Genomic DNA, 21,117 nt, shown 5'->3' on the forward strand with positions numbered 1-21,117 from the left:
ATCTCATGAAAGCATCTCGATCTACTGGGCATTTTTATCTGTGGATTGTCAAGATGATTCCTCCCTAATTGATAAAAATAATGATAGCCTTTCTGAGTCTGGGATACCTCACTCAGGATGATTTTTTCTAGATCCATCCATTTGTCTGCAAACCTCATGGTGTCATTGTTTTTCTCTGCTGAGTAGTATTCCATTGTGTATATGTACCACATTTTGTTTATCCATTCTTCAGTTGAAGGGCATCTAGGTTGTTTCCATGTTCTGGCTATTACAAACAATGCTGATATGAACATAGCTGAACAAGTGCTCTTGTGGTGTGGTTGAGCATTCCTTGGGTATATGCCCAAGAGTGCTATAGCTGGATCTTGGGGGAGATGGATTCCCAATTTTCTAAGAAATTGCCATATTGATTTCCAAAGTGGTTGGTATGTACTCACTCATAACAGGATACTAGATGTGGAACAAGGATGACTGGACTGCTGCTCACATCACCAGGCAGGCTACCTGGAAAACAGGACCCCAAGAAAGACACAGAGATCGCCCAATGACAGAGAAATGGAATGAGATCTACATGAACAGCCTGGACATGAGTGGGGGTAGTGAAGGGCGAGGGTCGAGGGAAAGAGAGCTTGGGTGAGTGGGAGATCCCAGCTGGATCAACAACAGAGAGGGAGAACAAGGAATAGGAGACCATGGTAAATGAAGACCACATGAGAATAGGAAGAAACAAAGTGCTAGAGAGGCCCACAGAAAGCCACAAAGATACCCCCACAACAGACTGCTGGCAATGGTCGAGAGACAGTCCGAACTGACCTACTCTGGTGATGGGATGGCCAAACACCCTAATTGTCGTGCTAGAAACCTCATCCAACTACTGAGGGATCTGGATGCAGAGATCCATGACTAGGCCCCAGGTGGATCTCTGGGAGTCCAATTAGCGAGAATGAGGAGGGTTTATATGAGCGAGAATTGTTGAGACCAAGGTCGGATAAAGCACAGAGACAAATAGCCAAACAAACGGAAACACATGAAATATGAACCAATGGCTGAGGGGTCACCAACTGGATCAGGCCCTCCGAGTGGGTGAGACAGTTGATTGGCCTGATCTGTTTGGGAGGCATCCAGGCAGTGGGACCGGGTCCTGTGCTTGTTGCATGAGTCGGCTGTTTGAAACCTGGGGCCTATGCAGGATCGCTTGGCTAGGCCTGGGAGGAGGGGACTGGACCTACCTGGACTGAGTCTACCAGGTTGATCTCAGTCTGTGGGGAAGGCTTTGCCCTGGAGGAGATTGAAATGGGGGGTGGGCTGGGGGGAAGGTGAGGGGGGCGGGAGGGGGGAGAACAAGGGAATCTATGGCTAATATGTAGAACTGAATTGTATTGCAAAATAAAAATTAAAAAAAAAAGAATGATAGCCTATACAGAGTTTTGATGAATAAAAGTAAATACAAGGTTATGTTTCATAACTAAGGCCTATGAGTTCCACTTAGGAGTTGCTTTAGATCACAGCTCAGGTTCATGATTAAGGAAAACAATTGAATTTCCCAGGAGCCAGGCTGGCTTTAATTCTCTTAATACTGAAAAGATGCAGTCATGGGTTTCAGTGTACACCATTAGCTGAAACAAAGTTTCAAAATAACTTCAGGTTAGACAGATGCCTGGCTAATGTTTTTTAAGATACATAACCCCAGAAAAACAATCTAAAGCCCACAAGGACACATAGCTGAGCTGTCTGATTCATTAGACTAAATTAGTTGTAAATACAAAACATCCTGATTGTTAATTCTTTGCACCCATTCCTGACCTCAATTTTCTGATGTGGGTATGCACCCTGAAGATTTAAAGTTTAGCTGACTGACTTTTTTTTAATGTATAAAAGTTTAGATTTGTGACTTCTTTAAAATTTCTTATAAGATTACCTCTCTCAAGATAGATAATAAAGTGATTGATTCTTTGTAACTGCAATTTGCAGCCTGTTAACAAAAGGGTTGGCTGAGAAAATATGCTCCTTGCTTGCTCATGGTTTATTAATCTGTGACAGATTATGTAGATATATTGTATGTGGGTTGTCAGGATGACTGTTTTTAATCATGTAAGGGAGATTAAAAAAAAAAAAACCAACACATTTTTACCTATAATCATTCACTTAAATGGAATGTAACCTCTTTGTGACTCCTGTATTGCCTGAAAGAGTTTATTGGGGTATATAAGCTATAGAGGGAGAGAAAAGAACAGAAGAACAGAAAACGGATAATAAAGAAGGAAACCATCAAGAGAGCATTTGAGTATATTTGAGCCTGTACTGCCTGGAGGCTGGTCCCCCAGTTAGTGATAGGACTTTGTAAATGTGAGGTTGTATCTCTTTTTCCAGAAATCCCCCTGACCACCAGAATGTACCTTCATGGATCTAGATGGGATGCACCCTTCAAAGTTTAGTCAGGTTTTGATCTGCTCAAAGCTGTCTGCTCTGGGCTGTGCAGACACACCATCGCCTCCCTGATGCTTGTGTCTCCAGTTGCTTTGTACTTGCTGTGTTGTGTTGAAGATGTCGCAGAACAAATGAGAGCATTCAGATAAGGCCAAGGACCCTTCCACTGGCAGACAAATGGCATAGGCAGCCATTGTGGTATGGTGATATTTTATTTGTGCTGAAATGTGATTTTATTTGTATGTTAATAAATAAAGTTGCCTGGGAGTCAGAGCTAATAGCAAGCCATAGCAGAAATCTGGCAGTGGTAGCACATGCCCTTAATCTGATCACATGGTAGGCAGAGTCTGTGTGTTCAAGGATACAGCCATCTTAGAGACACACGCCTTTAATCTCAATACCAACCATAGAGACCTGGAGGTCTGTATAGACAGGCAGTGATGAGGAGGTCATGTGGTTGGGTTTACAACCAATGAGAAGGCAGAACAGAAAGTCAATAAAAAGACAGACACACAGGAAGTAGGTCTCTTTCTCAGGGCAAGGATGGCACTGGCAGCGGGTGGTAAGAAGCCATCTTGGTCTCAGCTCTTAGCTACTGCTCTCTGACCTCTGGGGCTTTTAACTCTGCATTTGGCTCTGTGTTTCTTATTTAATAAGACCATTCAGAATTACATCTACAGTGTGGTTTAAGCCAGCGCTGCGTCTTCATTGCCCCTGTACTGGGTCAGACCTTGTTCAGTCCAGCAGGATTGCAGGTTTTCTCTTGCTGAGTTTAGATGAAGAGTAAATATATTATTAAAAGGTATGTTGACTGTCCTGTAGGAAGGTCAAGTTTAAAAACAATGACAAAAACCAGGAAACAGCAGTTCACAGTGCAGGAGGGGAATTGCTAATTACTTCCAGATTTACATAGTTTACATCAGCTACAAGGTGTTGCAGAATTACATAGTAGTAACTAAGAAATGAAAACATGAAGTTTGAAGCCAAGCAAAAATAAATCAGCTTATGTGGATGAGCCTGTGATGTAATTCTCTGCTTCTTAGGATGGAATTGAATGAAGCCTTGAAATAGGAAACTGGGGCTAGTACACCCTCATTTCCCTTAGAGGCATTATGTATGGTAGTTACTTGGATATTTCTCGTGTGTTATAAGTACCATACAGAAGCAGTACTGTATAAAAACTATGTTTTCAAGTTAAAGAGCAGTAACTTTTTGCTCTTGATTCTGATGCAGTGATTGCTAAATATCTGCCACATCACATCCACAGCAATGCCTCTTGTGTATTGAGTAATAATATCATTCATTTCCATAGGTGCTGTTTTGTGAGACTGGGAGAGAGTGGTGTCTCCATGGATAGGCCTGCTGGCTCAGAACAGTCTGCAGTACAGGGAGGTTGAGATGGTACGGATGAGAGTAAAGTGCATGTGTATGATTAGTACCATGCCAATGTCGGGTCAGTGTGGAGGAAGAAGTCTTAACGTAAGGGCAGAGTGGGTCTATTTCCTAGTCACTGACTTGAGTCTAAGATGCCGTCCTCGTTTGCCTCTCTATTGCTATGATGAACACTGACCAAATCAACATAGGAGGAGAAAAGGTTTATTTCAGCTTACAGTCCCATCATTGAGAGAAGTCAGGGCAAGAGCTCAAAGCAGGGACTGAAACAGAGACCTGTTGTCTCACAGTATTCCTGGGAGATGTGAGCAGACGTCTAATCACCCAAGATACAGAACCAATGACAGGCCAGAGTGTGAATACCAACAGAGTCCACCTTGGTGAACCAGTGAGTTTTATTGGGGATACATTCAGGTGTTAGATATGCAATGCACTATGTGTATGCTATATCTTAGCAGGCATCACTAGTTGATCACACAGCCCACATTTCATCAAACTCACACTCTTGGGAAGCTCACCAGAATGCCGTACCATATAGTCCATGATGTGAGGCCTACATTCTGTTCCTGTTTTACAGTGTTCTCAGCCAAACTTAAGAATTAGGAATTTTGATGGTTGGCCAATTCACATGTTCCCTCATATTTACACAAGGTAAAATTATCAAGCACTTGCCCTTCAGGTATTCATGTAGGCATTAAGTATTTGCCTGCTTCTTAAAAATGACGGCCTGTGAGCCAGGAAGTGGTGATGCATGCCTTTAATCCCAGCATTTGGGAGGCAGAGCCAGGCAGATCTCTGTGAGTTTGAGTTTACAGAGTGAGATCCAGGACAGGCACCAAAACTACACAGAGAAACCCTGTCTCAAAAAGCAAAACAAAACAAAAACAAAAACCAACAACAACAAAAAGATGGCCTGCTAGGCTTATGGCACCCCAGAGATGAAGGCAGTGGGTCCTTTGTAGCTGGTGCTGCTTGTGTATTGCACAGCTGCGGTCGGGCTGCACAGAGCACTGAGAGCTGCTGAAGGCTGGTGCTCACAAGCGACTGCTTTGTGTTTTCTGGTGCTGGGAGAGATCTGGGCTTGTCTTTCAGCTTCCCCTTGTAAACTTGATATGTATCTTTTATGAAACTTTAGTTTTAATTGTCATCTAATGATTTGGTATGTATAGGGGTCAGTGTGGCATTTGGTACAGTACCCATCTTGTAAACAGTCTTTTTAAAGAGATTGGTCCGTCCTGAAACAGGAAGGCAGGTGTTCTTCTGAAGGTGGGAGTATTAAAACAGTTGTGCCGTTTGTTGAAGGATCGTGAGCCTCAGTTATGATTTGTTTTATTGTGATTATTACTCAGACAGATACTGAGGTACTGTTCAGTGACTAGGACCTCTGTAGGAGGCCGTGGGAGTATACAGCAGGTGACAACTAGTATTTAACAGTTTGACCCACCAGAAAAATAACTCTCTGTTGGGGAGCCCCACTAGGCAAAGTCTGTGGGTCACTGGTGTGGAAACCAGTTGTTTTCTGTCTGTAACTTTCTCAGGGGCCACCACTTACCTCCCTAAAAAGAACAGCTGTGGGGTATTTCCACAGCCCACTGGTGTGTGTTTTACATCTTTGGGCACACTTATAACTGTGGATGGTCAGGAAGATGATTTCTACTTAAGCTGTATAATTCTGATGAATAGAAATAACACTAGAATATTTTTAATAACTGATAAAGGAAAGTAACAGTATTCTTAGTCACAAAGACAACTCATTTTAGATTTCAGAACAAATTCAAAAACAGACTAGCTGCCACTGCAGAGAATACACAAACCTAAGTTCCAGGTGTTTATTGCTGAATCAAGGTCAGACTTGAAGCAACTCTGGTAGACATAACTCCCTGCAGTAATTCTTTCTGCATGTACCCCAACCACTCAAGGTTCAGCCAACTAACTGTTCTTGTTAAGTCCTGAACTTCAGTGTTATGCTCTGTCTGGGAATGCTAACCACTCAGGCTACATGCTTGTCCAAGAATTACTCACTGGCCAATCAGCGAGACCTTCCTAGCCTGAGAAAAACTGTGTTTTTCAGGGTCGGACCCTGAAAATGTAACATATAGTTGTCCAGAGTTTGGCTGTGAGAGAGAGAGAGTAAAGTGAGACAATGAGTGAGTAAAGAGTGGGTGAATGATATAGAAGAAGTGTGTGTGTGTGTGTGTGTGTGTGTGTGTGTGTGTGAGAGAGAGAGAGAGAGAGAGAGAGAGAGAGAGAGAGAGAGAGAAAGGTGAGGTGAGTGAGTAAAGAGTGGGTGAATGATGTAGAAGAAGTGTGTGTGTGTGTGTGTGTGTGTGTGTGTGTGTGTGTGTGAGAGAGAGAGAGAGAGAGAGAGAGAGAGAGAGAGAGAGAGAGAGAGAGTTGTGTGAAAGAGCTGCTATGTAGAGGAGCGATGTGAAGGCATTGTGTGTGCTGAGTGAGGGATGCAGCTGAATGGCCAGAGAAAGAAGTGTGAGGGAGAAGAGGGGATGAGGAGTGAGGGATTGTTACAGTGCGTGTGTGGGTGTGCAGAGGAAGCTGAGGAGAGAGGATGAGTAGCTAGACAGGAGAGAGAGCAAGAGAGATTTTCAGAGAGACATTCTGAGGTGTATGTATGTAAAGAGAGATATATAGCCGTATGTAAAGAAATGTAGCTGTATGGAGACAGATTTTCAGAGAAAGAGATTTTTTAAGATGAAGTAAAAGAGAAAGTTGTCATCAGAAAGCATGTGTGTTTCCTTATACCTGTCAAATAGATAGAAACTTGCTTCTAAATACCCCCAGATAAAGAAGTTTCCCAACAACCCACTACTCTGAGGTCTTCTATTCACTGCCCCGGAGCAGTTCTGAGAGCTGGCCTCCTGGACTGCAATAGGCCTCTTCTCCCTTCTGCCAAAAATAAAATAAAATAAAAAACCCAAAACAAAACTAATACAAAATCAAATGACAGATACAGAAAACTCAAGAGAACCTCCTAGTTAGAATAAATGTCCCCCCAAAGACCTATCTACATAATCCAAAAATATGACTATGTAAACAGTAGTCCCTAACTCTTAAGAAGCAAGTGTGGTACCATAGCCCCTTCTACATTTTCCCCAGAACATCACCTTCTCTGTTCAGGGCTCTTAGAAATTCTTATTGTTAACTTTCTTCACTCTCTGGAAAGATATATCAAAAAGCCTCAGCCAGCCTAAATTCAGTATTACCCAAAGTAGATCAACCCAAAGGAGATGGTTGCTTGTACATCCCACCCACAGCATGGTCCAGCTGCAGCTACAGCCGAAGTCAGCCTCTGTGTTCCGAATGGTTCCTAATTAGCAGTTGGGTGCATCCAGTTTTCATTATGTGAACTTTGAGAAGTCCCTGTTAGCCTTCAGCTACCTGGTGATACTGCAGTCTCCCTGTTGTGTTTCCTGTTCTTTTTGGTTTCCAAAGCTTATTTTGAAATCTTCACCTCACACATTAGTGTATGAGCACTTCACAGGATGGCTCATCTGCCTGAACAGGAGTCATAGGCAGCTGTCCGAACAGCTTTAGGAATGCTTGTGCAAGGCTACACAGTAGCTTGGTCAGCTTCCGGAAGGGACCATTTCCAGGAAGTGGGCATGTGCTGGCTCTGCTGCGTGGCAAAACCTGTTGGTGGATTCACAACTGTCAGTCTCCCAGAGCTGATCCCAAGTGCTGTGGAGATTTGAAAACCTTCATGTTGTCTTAGTCATAATTAATTTGGAATTGATTAGATGACTTTGAAATACCCTATCATGTACCCATGAAAACCACATAGTAAAATTTTATAATCTTATGAGATTAGAAGCCATATGAATAGACACATGAACAAGTCCCACAATGAATTTTTTCCAGGCTGGAGCCGGATCACTTCTTTCCGCTTGGCTTCATTGGACAGTGGTGTTGATCTGGGTAGGTCTTTAGAAGTCAAAATCCGAGCTCCTCATGGTATGGTTAATGGAAGATAGCTGCCCACACTAGTACTCCAAGCCATTCCTGATGGTGCCTGTTTGTACCTCTTTGTGAATACTGGTACTGGGGTGTGCCCTGCTGGGATGGCAGGACCAGAGTTTCTCATAGTCTTCTTCCTCAAATAAGCCTTCAGCAATGGCTGAAACTAGATGGTGGTACATGCCTTTAGTTCAAGACCAGCCTGGTCTACATATGGAGCTCTAGACAGTCAGTGTACAAGGTGAAACATTATCTCAAAAGAAAAAATAGTGAAGAATCTTAGAGGATGAAAACAACTTGGTTATTTGTGTAGCAATGCCTGAGTTAGCACTAGTGGGAAGGAGCTAGGTGAATGTCCGAAGTTGCATACTTTTACACAGTAGCAGTTCTTGTCAAATTTAGTTAAGACCTGCAGATTAGTAGGCTTGTTCTGATTTCTGTGGTCAGCTTTGAGCCTTGAGCTATGGACGCTGGCGGGAGAGGACATAGGAACCATACTGTTTCTATAGCTCTTCTGTAAACCTAAGATTATCTTAGAATGAATTTGTTTGCATATGCTGTTAGAAATCTTTCCTTCCCTACCACACTGTTAAGAGAGGGTTACCTAAGGAAAACTGAAGATGTTAAGCACATTCTGATGGCCAGTCTTAACCCTCGAACTTGAATTTCTCTTTGATATAAATAAATGTCTGTAGAGTCATCATACAATTTCATTTTTATTTGAGAAAAAGGAGATAACATGGAACTGAGATCAGGATTCAGGTACCTGGGGATATGTGATCCTCTATGTTTAAATGCTTACTTAACTTAAAAGTGGAGACTCCAACATTGTCTCTTCGTGTTTGGGCCCCTTTCTGTCCCTCCTGACCTCTCCAGTCATTCTTCTGCCTTGGTGGGAGTGACAGTCACACTTATGTGGCAGTGGAAAAACTTACTCAGGTTGAGAATGTTACAGAAGCTTGAATTGTGTGTATGTGTGTTCAGAAAGGCCCTTTAGGCGAGAAAACAGAACACCAGAAAAAGCCCTGTTACAAACCTCCAGTAATTAAACAGATGTTGTTGGGATGAAGCCATTTTTCTCGACGGCTTGCATGCTCTACTGTGCCTCCCCTGGAGGTTGTGCTGAGGTCGTGACTAACCTGGAGAAGCACACATAGACCATTCTGTCTGTTACAAGGTGTGGCTTTGTGCAGAGCAAGACCAGCCCGCTGGATCCGCCATGTGACCTCGGGCAGCTTGTTCAACACTCCTAGCCTCTGCACCCACCTGTTGTTGTGGTTATACAGGCTTTCCAAAATTAAAGAAGATGATCTGGTAAAATCTTGAATGTCCCACTTGGGATGCGCTAGTGAGCTATCCAACAGCATCAGTAGGAATCATGTGACCCATTGCCCGTGCTGTGTTTATTTTCATTGTATTTCCAGTGTGCTCTGAACTTCCTTAAATAAAAGCAATACTTAGTCTTTCTGTGAGTGACTTTCCCTAGCTTTTCCAGTGAGTACCCATCCTCTTGTCCTTACAAACACATGGGCTAAGATACAATTTCAAGTATTTTTCTAATTTATATGTAATACTTTTTTTTTTTAAGACTTTTTTTTAAAGACTTATTTATTTATTATGTATACAGTGTTCTGTCTGCACATATCCCTGCAGGCCAGAAGACGGCACCAGATCTCATTACAGATGGTTGTGAGCCACCATGTGGTTGCTGGGAATTGAACTCAGGACCTTTGGAAGAACAAACAGTGCTCTTAACCTCTGAGCCATCTCTCCAGCCCCTATATGTAATACTTTTTATCAGCACAGTTCTTATTGTTCTTGTTTTCTTAACTCCAAAATGCAGCATTTGTAAATTGCTCTCATCTGTTTAGATTGGTCGCTCTTAATATTAATTTCCCAAGACTTTATATTCAGTTATTAACTTAAAAAAAAAAAAAAAACCTCAAACTTACCGAAGCAAATTGCTTTGAATATGGCATAGTATGGTGCTTTATTTATTTACTTAGTCAGTCAGCCAGCCTGTTTTTGTTGTTGTTGTTTTTTAAAGTGAGAGTCATCTCATTCCAGCCTGTCCTGGAACTTATTGTGTAGCCCAGGCTGTCCTCAAACTCATAACAATCTCCTAAGTGCTGGGATTACAGGCATAAGCCACCTCACTTGGGTATTTCAGTATCATTGCAGTGGCAGCTATGGTCCCTGTGGAATATACCTCTCCCCTTTGAAGACAGAGGCAATCTGTAGATCTATATCCAGTTGTATAGGCCACACCATGTGGTCCCATTCAGATCCAGTTCCACTGCTAGGCTCACTAGTGATTGAAGGTCCTCAAGCCTCAGTGTCCTTGTCCAAAGGATGGCCGAATGCTGCCAGTTGCCCACACTTCAGGAGACTGTGGTGAGGGTCCTACTGTGAGGAGTGTGTAGTGGCTGGAGTTGTGCCTGTTGCTGTCAAACAGTCTTCAGACATCGGAGTCTCTTTTGATTGCTTCCTTCCCTTGGACCAGGTTTCCTTTCTTCCTAGAACACAGCAGGCGCCTGTGTGAAGCTTCTCCACCACCAACCCCACCCCATTTCATAACCTCCTTCTCCCGACTTACTGCTTACCATATATACCTCCCTCACGGATTATTCTTTGTTTTGTTTTTCCCTTGAGCTTGCAAGAAACCCCTGGGAGGCAGTCCCTGACCATTTGCTGCATTCATGAACTCCATAGTGTCTTTGACCTCTCCTTCTGTGCCGTCCTTTTTCCCTGTTCGTTCTTTACTGTTGCTGTAAATCAAGTGTTTGGAATAATGTCTTCTTTAGATGTCAGAAGACTATGAATAGAAGATGACCTCTCCTCACTAAGAAACGTGGATCCTGTCTGCGTTTCTCCAGTCAGCCTGTAAAGTGAGTGATGGCGTTAAGGAATGGGGATGTGGCTCAGTAGTAGAACACGTGCTTAGCATGAGCAAGTCAGGCACAAACACCATACAAACATGCTCGCGTGCATACACACACACACACACACACACACACACACACACACACACACACACGGGGGTGGGGTAGGGTGGGGGGCATATAACATGAACGCTTTGTGACATTTTTATCAAATGTATGGCTAAATACATAAAGATTGTTATAAAAGATACAAGTTGTTCCTCTTTACTGTGTCCCATTGGGTCTCTAATGCTTATAGAGAAATGGAGACAATAATGCTTTCCACAAAGGTACACATTCATTTTCAAACATTAAAGCATTTCCTCAAAATCTACCAAATTCTGTTCTGTAGAGCTACAGACTTTAGAAACACATTTGTATCAAAGATTCTTAAAGCCTATTTGTTTTTATAAGCAGGATTAAAGAGCCTGTTTGATAGGTAGACTTTTAGCCTAGTAGATTTAGTAAATACACTTTCAGAGAATTCCTCTTCCTCAGAGGGCTGGGAAGAAGGGAGCCATCCCAGAACAGCATGTATCTTATCTGTTATTCCGTGTTGGCAGCCTACACTTGACAAGGTAAACAGGGCCATGTGCATCTTGATTTATTTTTATGACATCATCAGATCTTTAGCCGTCCTGTAACCCTCCCAGAGGAAGTTGTCAGTGGGGAAATAAATACCCATGATGGGAGATGGGTGCCGGGTCAGCTGTTCCTATTTCATGTGGGCTGTTTGGGTATTTCCCCAGAGCGACACTACTTCCATGTCAGTATACTATTGTAAACATTTACGATAAGATAGTCAGGAGCTCTTTTGGTACCATGTGTGGCCACTGTTGTGGGATAAGAGAAAGCAGAAAGATGTTCTGATTACAAAGGAAGAAGCAGGCCTGACTGTATGTAGGTGACGAAAGTTGATGGTGTCTCCACTGGAGCAGAGCTGAACCACTGAGTGGCCAGTGATGCAGAACACAAATATCTAAAATCATTTGTATTGATAATCAGTTCCTATTAAATTTACATATTAAAATTTACCCTTCACATAGCTCCACGACATGTGGAGTACTTAAAAATACATCTGACAAAACCAGGGTCAAAGCCTATGAAGCTCTAGCTCAGGGTTGAGAGGAATTTTAGGAAGGCTAAGTGAGGGGAGAGATGCTCACTGTGGTGGCTTGAATGAGAATGGCCCACATAGGTTCATGTGTTTGAACACTTCCTCCCTAGGTGGAACTGTTTGGGAAGGATTAGGAAGTATGGCCTTGTTGGAGGAAGTGTGACACTAGGGGTGGGCTTTGAGCTTTCAAAAAGGCCATGCCATTTCCTTGTAGTTCTCTCTTCTCTGCTTCCTGCTTGTGAATCAGATGTAAGCTCTAAGCTCTTGCCCCAGCGCCATGCCTGCCTGCTGCCATGCTCCCCGCCACGATGGTCAGGGACTGTAACCCTCTGCAACTGTGAGCCATGATAAACATTTTCTTTTATGAGTTGTTTTAGTCAGTGTCTCTTCACAGCAAAAGGAAAGTAACTAAATGCTTATGATGAAATAGTCAGAAAAAAAATCAATGTTGTTAATGTATCCATTTCACCCAAAAAACAATCCATGGATTCATGTAAGCTGGATGAGCTCTCAGCAGGGTGTTCTATGGAAATTGGTATTCTGATATAAAAATTCATATGGAAATGTGAAGAGCCTAAAATAGTCAGAACAACTTAAAAAAGAATCTGGAAAACTGAAACTACTTAATTTCAAACTTTATTAAAACCTGTGATAAGAAAGTAAAGAATTAGCATCTATAGATGAGGACCAGCTAGAGAGTAGATTTTTGGAGAAGGGATTTCACTGGAGAAAGAACTATATTTTTCAAACACTAGATATAGTGGGTGTTTTTCATACATCAAACAGAATGAAAGAACACCGGCCCAGCCTTCATACCGTACCAAATTAACTCAAAGGTAAAGATGTAAAACGTTTAAAGAAACTTAAGATTTCTGAACATATAGGGAGAGAAATCTTTGCACTATTGAAATAGGCAAAGTTTTCTTACAAATGACACCAAAAGCAAGATTCATAATCCAGGCACCATGGCACACACCAGTGATCTCAGCAATGAGCAGGCAGAGCCAGGAGGATTAAAACCGGTTCAAGACCACCTTGATCTATGTAGTGAGTTTCAGGTCAGCTTAAAGTACAGAGTGAGACCCTGTCTCAAGCAAAATCAAACAAATCTCCTCCATCTATAAAAGGAATATTAACATATGAATAGTATATTATCTTAAAAATAATTTGGACTTAATCAAAATTTAATGCTTATTTGAAAAACATTTTCCAGAGAATGAAGAGATAAATCACAGATTAGGGAAAAGTATCTGCAAATACCTTGTACTCGGAATATATCAAGAACTTTGAAATATTTTATTTAGATAATAGACAACCCAATAAAAGTACACAAATATTTGAAAATTCATGGATAGCAAATAAGTATGTAAAGAGAAGGTCACCATCATTAAAACCATGGTAAAGGAACCAGAGAGGTGACTTGGTGGTTAAGAGTATGTACTGCTGGGTTCCTGGCACCCATGTGAGTGGCTTACAGCTACCTGTAAACTCCAGTTCCAAGGCATCTGACATCATCTGACCTCTGGGCACCTATACTCATGTGCTCATACCATCCCCTCCAAGGGACACACACATATATACAGAACTTAAAATCTAAAAACAAAACAGAAACATAGTGCACACTTACTAGGATGTGAACACTTAAAAATGCTGGCAACCAAGCTTGGGAAGGATGTGGACAAATCAGGACTGGTGGGAATGTAAAATGTACAGCCATTTTTGGAAAATAGCTTGGCAGATTTATAAAGTTAAACATACCCCTACCTCTGACCTAGCAACTTCCTTCTTAGTTATTTCCTGAGCAGAAGGGAAGACATTTTCCATCTAAAGGTCTGTTTACAGATGTTCACATGGGTTTATCAGTAACATCCCCAAACTAGAAAAACAAAGGATGATGTACCTATGTGCTAGATCATTGCTCATCAGCAAGAAGGGAATGAAGTCTTGATGTCTGTAATGTGGATGAAACACAGAATAGTTACAAGAGAAGGCATAGAAAAGAAAGTTAATGGTATTGTATTTATATAAAATTCTAGAATAGGCAAACCAGTCTGAAGTGACAGTAATATCAGGTTGCTTAGAGGACAGTGAGATGGGGCTCAGGAGAGAAGTTCCCAAAGGGATGCAGAACTTTTGGCTCATAAGTAAGTCTGTGTCTCAGTTGTAGCAGTAGTGTGTGTATGTGTGTCCACCCAAATTTATCAAATTGTATACTTTAAATATATGTTGTTTGTTAGATGATCCCTCAGTAAAGCGAAGGAAAAGAGTATTATGCAAGGCTGTGCCTCAGAAGCCTAGATAGAATAGGATCCAACTCCTGGAATTGTTGAGAAGACCGCAGACCAGAAGATGAGAGACTTAAGCATTGTGCAGATGCAGTCATCTCTTCCACAAGGCAGTAAGTGTCCAGGGAGCCAAGCACCTTGTCTGCCACGTTCCCAACTTACGCCTGGTGTGGGTGTTTGTGTGATCCTGGCTTATTATGTGAACAGCACAAACAGGTTTTCACTAATTCTAAATTCATACTAGGCATGGTGGCACACACCTAGTCCTAGCACTAAGGAGACTGGGAAAGGATGATCCTGAGTTCAAGGATAGCCTGGATTATCATTAGACTCTGTCTCAAAGCGTGCCCCCCTTCCATTAAAGTACTGCTCAGGTAACAGCTAGTATCTCTCAAAGGTTAGGTGTGGATAAGAATTTTTCAAAGAACTAAGGAATTTGGCATACACTGTTCTGGAATAATTATGAACTATAGTATTTATATGCTTAGAGTTATATGAGAAATACATAAAATATTTCATTGTCATAAATTTATTATATTTATTTTAATTTGTGTGTATGAAATCCTCCTTGAAAATATTTCCTTTGAGAATCATAATGTGGCTGTCACCCTTACTTCTTTGACTAATTTTAGAATGCAGTTAAGTCCTTGGGAAAATCACTTACATCATCATTGAAGAATTCTACCAAAATAGCTTCTCACTTAAGTTCCCATCCCAAGCTAAACCCACAGCAGGTTCTGATAAACTCAAAGATGGAATAACTTGTCTTTTTCTTTTTCTTTCCACAGGCCCTCTGGTCGTGGCGGCGGGGTCATGTGGTGGATTCTTGGCAGTCAGCAGTCTGTGGAGCTTTTGCAGGTGCGAGGGATTATATTATACTGGGAAACCGAAGTGGGGGAGACTGTGCAAACTCTATCTGTGCAGAACAGCAGTCTTCAGGAATTCCAGATCGTTTAGATGGACAGAGCCTCACTAGCTATTTGCAAAAAGAAATTATCTTAGAGGGGGAAAAAAAAAAACCTGCTAAAGAGGTGTCTGGTTGAATGACAACCAATTTGTTTTTGACAAATTTCCCTTTTTCTTTTTATCTTTATTAAAGCCTCACTCGGGCCCTTGGCTTATTTTAAGCATGATTTATAAAGCCCTCTGTGTGTGTGTGGGTGGGTGGGGGGGGCACTGTGCAGCTGTCTGCTGGGCGCAGTGCTGCGGGCAATCCAAGATTCACAGCCCGTGTGACATGTTTGACAGTGCAGGAGATTAATTAGTATCGGGAGGGCAGGGGCTACTCCCAGCTTACTGCAGGCTGAACTGCACTGGGCGAGAAGTATGGCCCTGTGAACATCTGGGTATTTTCGAGACCTTACAGCAGGAGCAGCATGTCAGCGTGCAGGACCGCGCTGTCCGTCACTAAGTGCTGAGAACACAGATGCTTTAAAGAATGTAGTAAATGGTAGGCATGTTCAGAAGCTGAAGAGAAAGGTCTGTTTTGTCATTACAAATACAGGTAAGTATAGTTGCAGTAAAAGCAGAACTTGGCCAGAGAATTGCAAAGTGTTTAGATGCAGTGCTGGTGAACAGATGGGCAGGTAGGTTGGAGGTCAGCAGCTTTGGGGAAAATGATTCTCTTCCAATATCTGTAACAGTTGTTGGATTTTGTTTGTTTTCATGTAGTGATTAGGAAAACAGAAATCATACATTTTATTGGCTCATTTGTTAATAATTTAAACCCATGTAAGTTGTAGAACTACCAGAAATAAGAACTTTCCTGCAGAGAAGGCATCAGGGCATGCAGATCAGGGAGGGTGATAGCTTCCACACCTGCATCGTAGGTGGCAGGGTTAATGAAGGGGTCTTGATTCATCTTTCAGAGGTCAGGATTCTTTGCTGCCCCACCCTTTGGAGAAGTATGTATTTTTGTTGACTGTCTTCTTGGCTGGGGCAGAGGTGTTGGGGGTGGAACACTGAGTAAACATGGAAATTTATTCACCCTGGACAAGAAAAACCACTTCTTAGAGTAGGATACTTTAAAGCTTCTCTGCCTTCAAGTAAGAAGTAAGCATGTTCTGGTATATCCCCTGTGGTAGTTTGAATAGGAATGCACCCCCATAGACCCATGTGTATGAATGCTTGGCCCATAGGGGGTGGAACTCTTAGGTGTGGCCTTGTTGGAATAGGTGTGGCCTTGTTGGAGTAGGTGTGGCCTTGTTGGAGGAAGTGTATCACTGTGGAGGTGGGCTTTGAGGTCTCATATGCTCAAGCTATGCCCAGTGTGCCACACAGTCTCCTTCTTCTGCCTGTGGATCAAGATGTAGAACTCTCAGCTCCTTCTCCAGCACCATGTCTGCCTGCATGCCGCCATGTTTCCTGCCATGATGACAATGGACTAAACCTCTGAAACCGTAATCCAACCCCAATTAAATGTTTTCCTTTGTAAGAGTTGCCATGGTCATGGTGTCTCTTCACAGCAATAGAAACCCTAAGATGTCCCTCAAATCATGATTCCAGAGATTTACATGCAGACACATGGATACTATATATTTGGGAATTTGTTTTCTATACGTCCTCTTTGCTGAGGAATGCTCTGCCTGGCACTAACATTTGTCAAAGGGGGAAAGGAGGACAGTTTCTGTCACATGTGGGATGTGGTAGGAACCCGCCGTCCGGGCCCTTCAGGAAGGCAGTGAATCACGGAGGATGCTGTGACGCTGAGCTGGGAAGATGGTGCTCAGAGCCTCGCTGGGCTTTCTGTCTGACAGATGAGATGAGTGGATGAGTCTCTGTTTTAGGCCATTTCCTGGAGGAGACCTGGGCTTTCTGAGCACCAGTTTCCTGACCTGTAGCATAGAAATAATCACTCCTCCCTCGAGGGAGCCCATGATACTTGCGTTGGCCCTCGTGACCTGTAAAACTGAGCAGCTGTAAGGAGTTGTTACTTTTCCAGAAGAAAAAGCAATGCCCCCAAAACGGAAAGCTGTCCCCATAATAACTCATCTCTGGGACGGCACTGGAAGATGTCATGATCTGAAGGCATTGCAAAGCATAGTTTCTTATTTGAGCCTGTAGATTCTGTCCAGTCATCTTATTGTTTTCAGGGGAGATTCTGTTAGTGAAAGAATTTAAGGCCTATGGGGGAGCGGGGGATGCATTGTTAACAGAACTTTATATATTAGTAGAAAAGAAATATATTTCTTGTTTATATTCTTTTTCTTTGGAAATTTTGTTTGATACTAACATTAGAGAAACAAGATGACTATTTTGAAAACATAGCTGTAGGATAAACATAATTTGAAAACAGTCCAAATTGAGTAAATTGGTGTTCTGCAAGAGCAGATTGCAGCCCTGTCTTGCACAGCCGGGGAGATGAAGAATGGCCTCCTACCCACAGCGCTGTCCAGACATCTACACACAGCCTTACCAACTCCCTGCTCTTCATGATCAAACTTGCCCTCATGTCAGAGATCAGAATTTTCATCCACATGCGCTTTTCCAAGTTTCAGTTGGCCTGGGTATTGCCAAGGACTGTGCTGTGCCGTCCTCGGCGCGTTCTTCTGTGTTCTGTGCCATCCTCGGCGCGTTCTTTTGTGTGCTGTGCCGTCCTCAGTGCGTTCTTCTGTGTTCTGTGCACGTTCTTCTGTGTTCTGTGCACGTTCTTCTGTGTTCTGTGCACGTTCTTCTGTGTTCTGTGCACGTTCTTCTGTGTTCTGTGCACGTTCTTCTGTGTTCTGTGCACGTTCTTCTGTGTGCTGTGCCGTCCTCGGCGCGTTCTTTTGTGTGCTGTGCCGTCCTCAGTGCGTTCTTCTGTGTTCTGTGCACGTTCTTCTGTGTTCTGTGCACGTTCTTCTGTGTTCTGTGCCGTCCTCGGCACGTTCTTCTGTGCCGTCCTCGGCGGCGCGTTCTTCTGTGCCGTCCTCAGGGCGTTCTTTTGTGTGCTGTGCCGTCCTCGGTGCGTTCTTCTGTGCCATGCTTATTTCATAAGATACTTGGCACAAATACCCACAAATGTCTCTTGAGATTGGAGGTGTTGATGGCTTGTCATGCTTAGAAATTCCCCTGGCTTCTGGTCAGGGTTAAAGTAAGGAAAAAGAAGGACTTTGCCAGCCTTCTCACTCCAGGCCTTGATCTTAAATCTAACGATGTTGAGTATTAATGTTTACTACTATTTTGGTCTCCTGGTATCTTTGGATCAATTTTTTTTTTTTTTTTTTTTTTTTTTTTTGGTTTTTCAGACAGGGTTTCTCTGTGTAGCTTTGCGCCTTTCCTGGATCTTGCTCTGTAGACCAGGCTGGCCTCGAACTCACAGAGATCTACCTGGCTCTGCCTCTCGAGTGCTGGGATTAAAGGCGTGTGCCACCACCACCTGGCCAATTTCTTATACTTATAAACATCCTTATATTCTCCTAAGAGAGAAAGTACGGGGAGAGAGGAGGCTCTCATCCCTGAACTGTAGAATAGGATGAGGATTGTGTGTGAGACAAAGGTGAGAACTGGCAGAGTCTCTCACTGGAACCTTGCTTGGAGCCTGAGTGGGAGGCGGGCAGGAAGGAGCCCTTGCTCTTGAATGCATCAGGTACGAGGCTCCAGGAGCAGAGAGGAGCGGAGCTGCCAGGGGTGGGCTTGGGGCCTCCTCCTCCTCACTGCCCCCCTCAACATTCCTAGCTTCTGCTCTGAGGGAGCAGCTCCAAGCTGTCAGAAAGAAGGGGGTTCCTTCGCCCATTAGAGGGTTATTATTACGTTTGTCCCCCACAGCAGCAAGTAGTTTTCCTGTGAAAATCAGTTCCATGAAGGTGGCCCCAAAAGCTGCAGCTGAGCAGTCAGTAAAGCCCCCTTAGGAGAAGGGTACACACGAGAGCAGCCCAGGTCTGCCGTGCCCGTGGTGGTTTCCTGTGATGTGTCGGTGTGCTCCTCATGTTCACCCTATAAGTGGACTACACAAAGAAAGTAGTCCGATATTTGAGGGTCTTCACATTGATTTACTAATGCCTACGTAAAATACTGGTCTCAGCATGGAAGTACAATAAGGGCCTGTGTGTTTTGAGTTCATCTTGGACTCTTTTATGGAGCACAGATCTCTGGAGGATATGCAGGTGTCCACAGGAAAGGATGGTTAACCTCCACTGGTGGCCAGGGCAAGTTTGACTTAGCTATCCAAATTTATTATGTGTTGTCAGCTTTATAAATTATTTAGGGCAGCTTGTGAATATTTTTACATAGGAGGATGAAGTTCAATGCTCAGGCTTATTTTATTTAATGAGTTGTGGTATCAGTCCTTAGGTGTGATAAGAAGATCATTTTAGGGGTCAGGATACATGTGATCTCATTCCTAGCTCATTGCTAGCTGCTGTGTGGCCATGGGTGGATGCTAGTGATGGTATAAGCATAGTTCTGGAGAGCCTGGCAAGTAAGCAAGGGGTGGCATTCGTGCCAACCTTTCCCTGCCTTTTACAGGATGAGCTCACATGTTTAGTTTGTTAAAACCATAGACTTGTGTGGGGCACCCACTAAGCATATTGAGTGCCTACTGTGTGCACTAGTTTGAGATAGGAAGGAAAATCACCCAGTCTCTCTACCCATGTCTTTTTCTATTGTGATAAACACCAAAGAGCAGCTTGGGGAAGAAAGGGTTTATTTCAGCTTATAGTGTATCCTGAAGAAAAGCCATGATGGGAACTCAAAGCAGGAACTGAAGCAGAGGCGCTGGAGGGGTGCTCCTTACAGGCTTGCTCAGCCTGCTTTTCCACACAACCTAGGACCGACGACCACCTATCCAGGGGTGGTACTCCACACAATGGGAGTCCTTAATCAAGAAAATCAGACTTGCCCAGAAGCCACTTATTGTGGAGGTAGTTCCTCAGTTAATGTTCCCTCTTTCTAGACGACTCCATCTTGTGTTAGCAAAAACCTAACCTAACCAACACAGTGCCCGCCTGGCCTGGAGCAGATTCCTTTATAGTGCTCCTGTGGGCCACACCACTTCAGACACTTGCATGGGCCTTTAACAAAAGGAATCTGCTACATGGCTGCCTGCACTTCACAGATGAGCATCTGAGGCAGCAGGGACCAGGGCCAAGTGCTTAAGAACGGATCTGAGCTCTGCACTGAGCAGAGCCTTTTAAAGTGCTTTACATTTCTTTCCCTTTAGTGTGTGGTGGTGGTGGGCGAAGGCATGTGCATGCCGTGTGCACGGGGAGTCAAGGCACTCGTGGGCCAGTTCACTCTTTCCGCCGTGTGCCCTCCATGCCTTGCACTCTGGGCATTGGACTCGTGGCAAATGCTCTTGACTTGCTGTGCCATCATGTTGGCCCACAAACTCATAATCTAAAAGGACGAAAAGGAAGGGGTTCTAAACAAAGGGGGTGCTGACAGGCCTTAGGTGTGTGGCAATCGTGGTGACCAAAAATAGAACGTAAACGGGGAGTGGGTGTGCCTTCCCCCAAGTGTCTGAACAGATGTCCCTGTAGCCCAGGGTCACTGTGATGACCTTATTTCAGCCCCGTATTTAGAAAGATGTTTGTCAGACATCAAATGCCCTTTTGTCCACATGCCACAGCACAGGGAGCCTGGAGCTATGTCTGGAGCCTCCTTTGCAAACCCCCATCATCTGCTGCTCATCCCCAGCTCCTGGGAGCTGAACCTCCCCAAAGCCTTTTAGGGGTTTTTGTTTCTCTGTCCTTCTGGCCTTTTAGGGGTTCATCTGCATCTGCACCAAGTGAATAAAATACTGACATCAGGCCTGGTGTGGTGGTGTCACATGCCTTTAACCCCAGGACAAGGAGGTGGAAGCAAGCTCTGTGGGTGTGGGGCCAGCCTGATCTACTACATAGCAGTTTCCAGGCTAGCTCTGGGAGCATAATGAGACCTTGTCTTCAGCAAATAAACAAAACCTTTTGAGACCATAAACTATAGTTTATATTAGCAGTAAATTCTTGGTTTCTGTGTCCACAAATAGGAACACTGTTAAAAGCTATGGACAGTTTGGCCATTATAGTACTTAGACAAAGAAAACATG

General features: G+C 43.4%; 1 protein-coding gene across 1 annotated transcript in view; it reads left to right on the forward strand.

The window, feature by feature from the left end:
- The window catches only part of Slc25a26 (solute carrier family 25 member 26), a 122,789-nt gene that overhangs the window by 94,308 nt on the left and 7,364 nt on the right, over positions 1–21,117 (forward strand). The window contains exon 7 of the mRNA XM_059258253.1: positions 14,900–14,969. Coding sequence (XP_059114236.1) covers positions 14,900–14,969 — 70 coding nt within the window. The remainder of the gene's footprint in view (positions 1–14,899; positions 14,970–21,117) is intronic.

Source organism: Peromyscus eremicus, chromosome 3 (genome assembly GCF_949786415.1).
Source record: "Peromyscus eremicus chromosome 3, PerEre_H2_v1, whole genome shotgun sequence".
NCBI lineage: Eukaryota > Metazoa > Chordata > Mammalia > Rodentia > Cricetidae > Peromyscus > Peromyscus eremicus.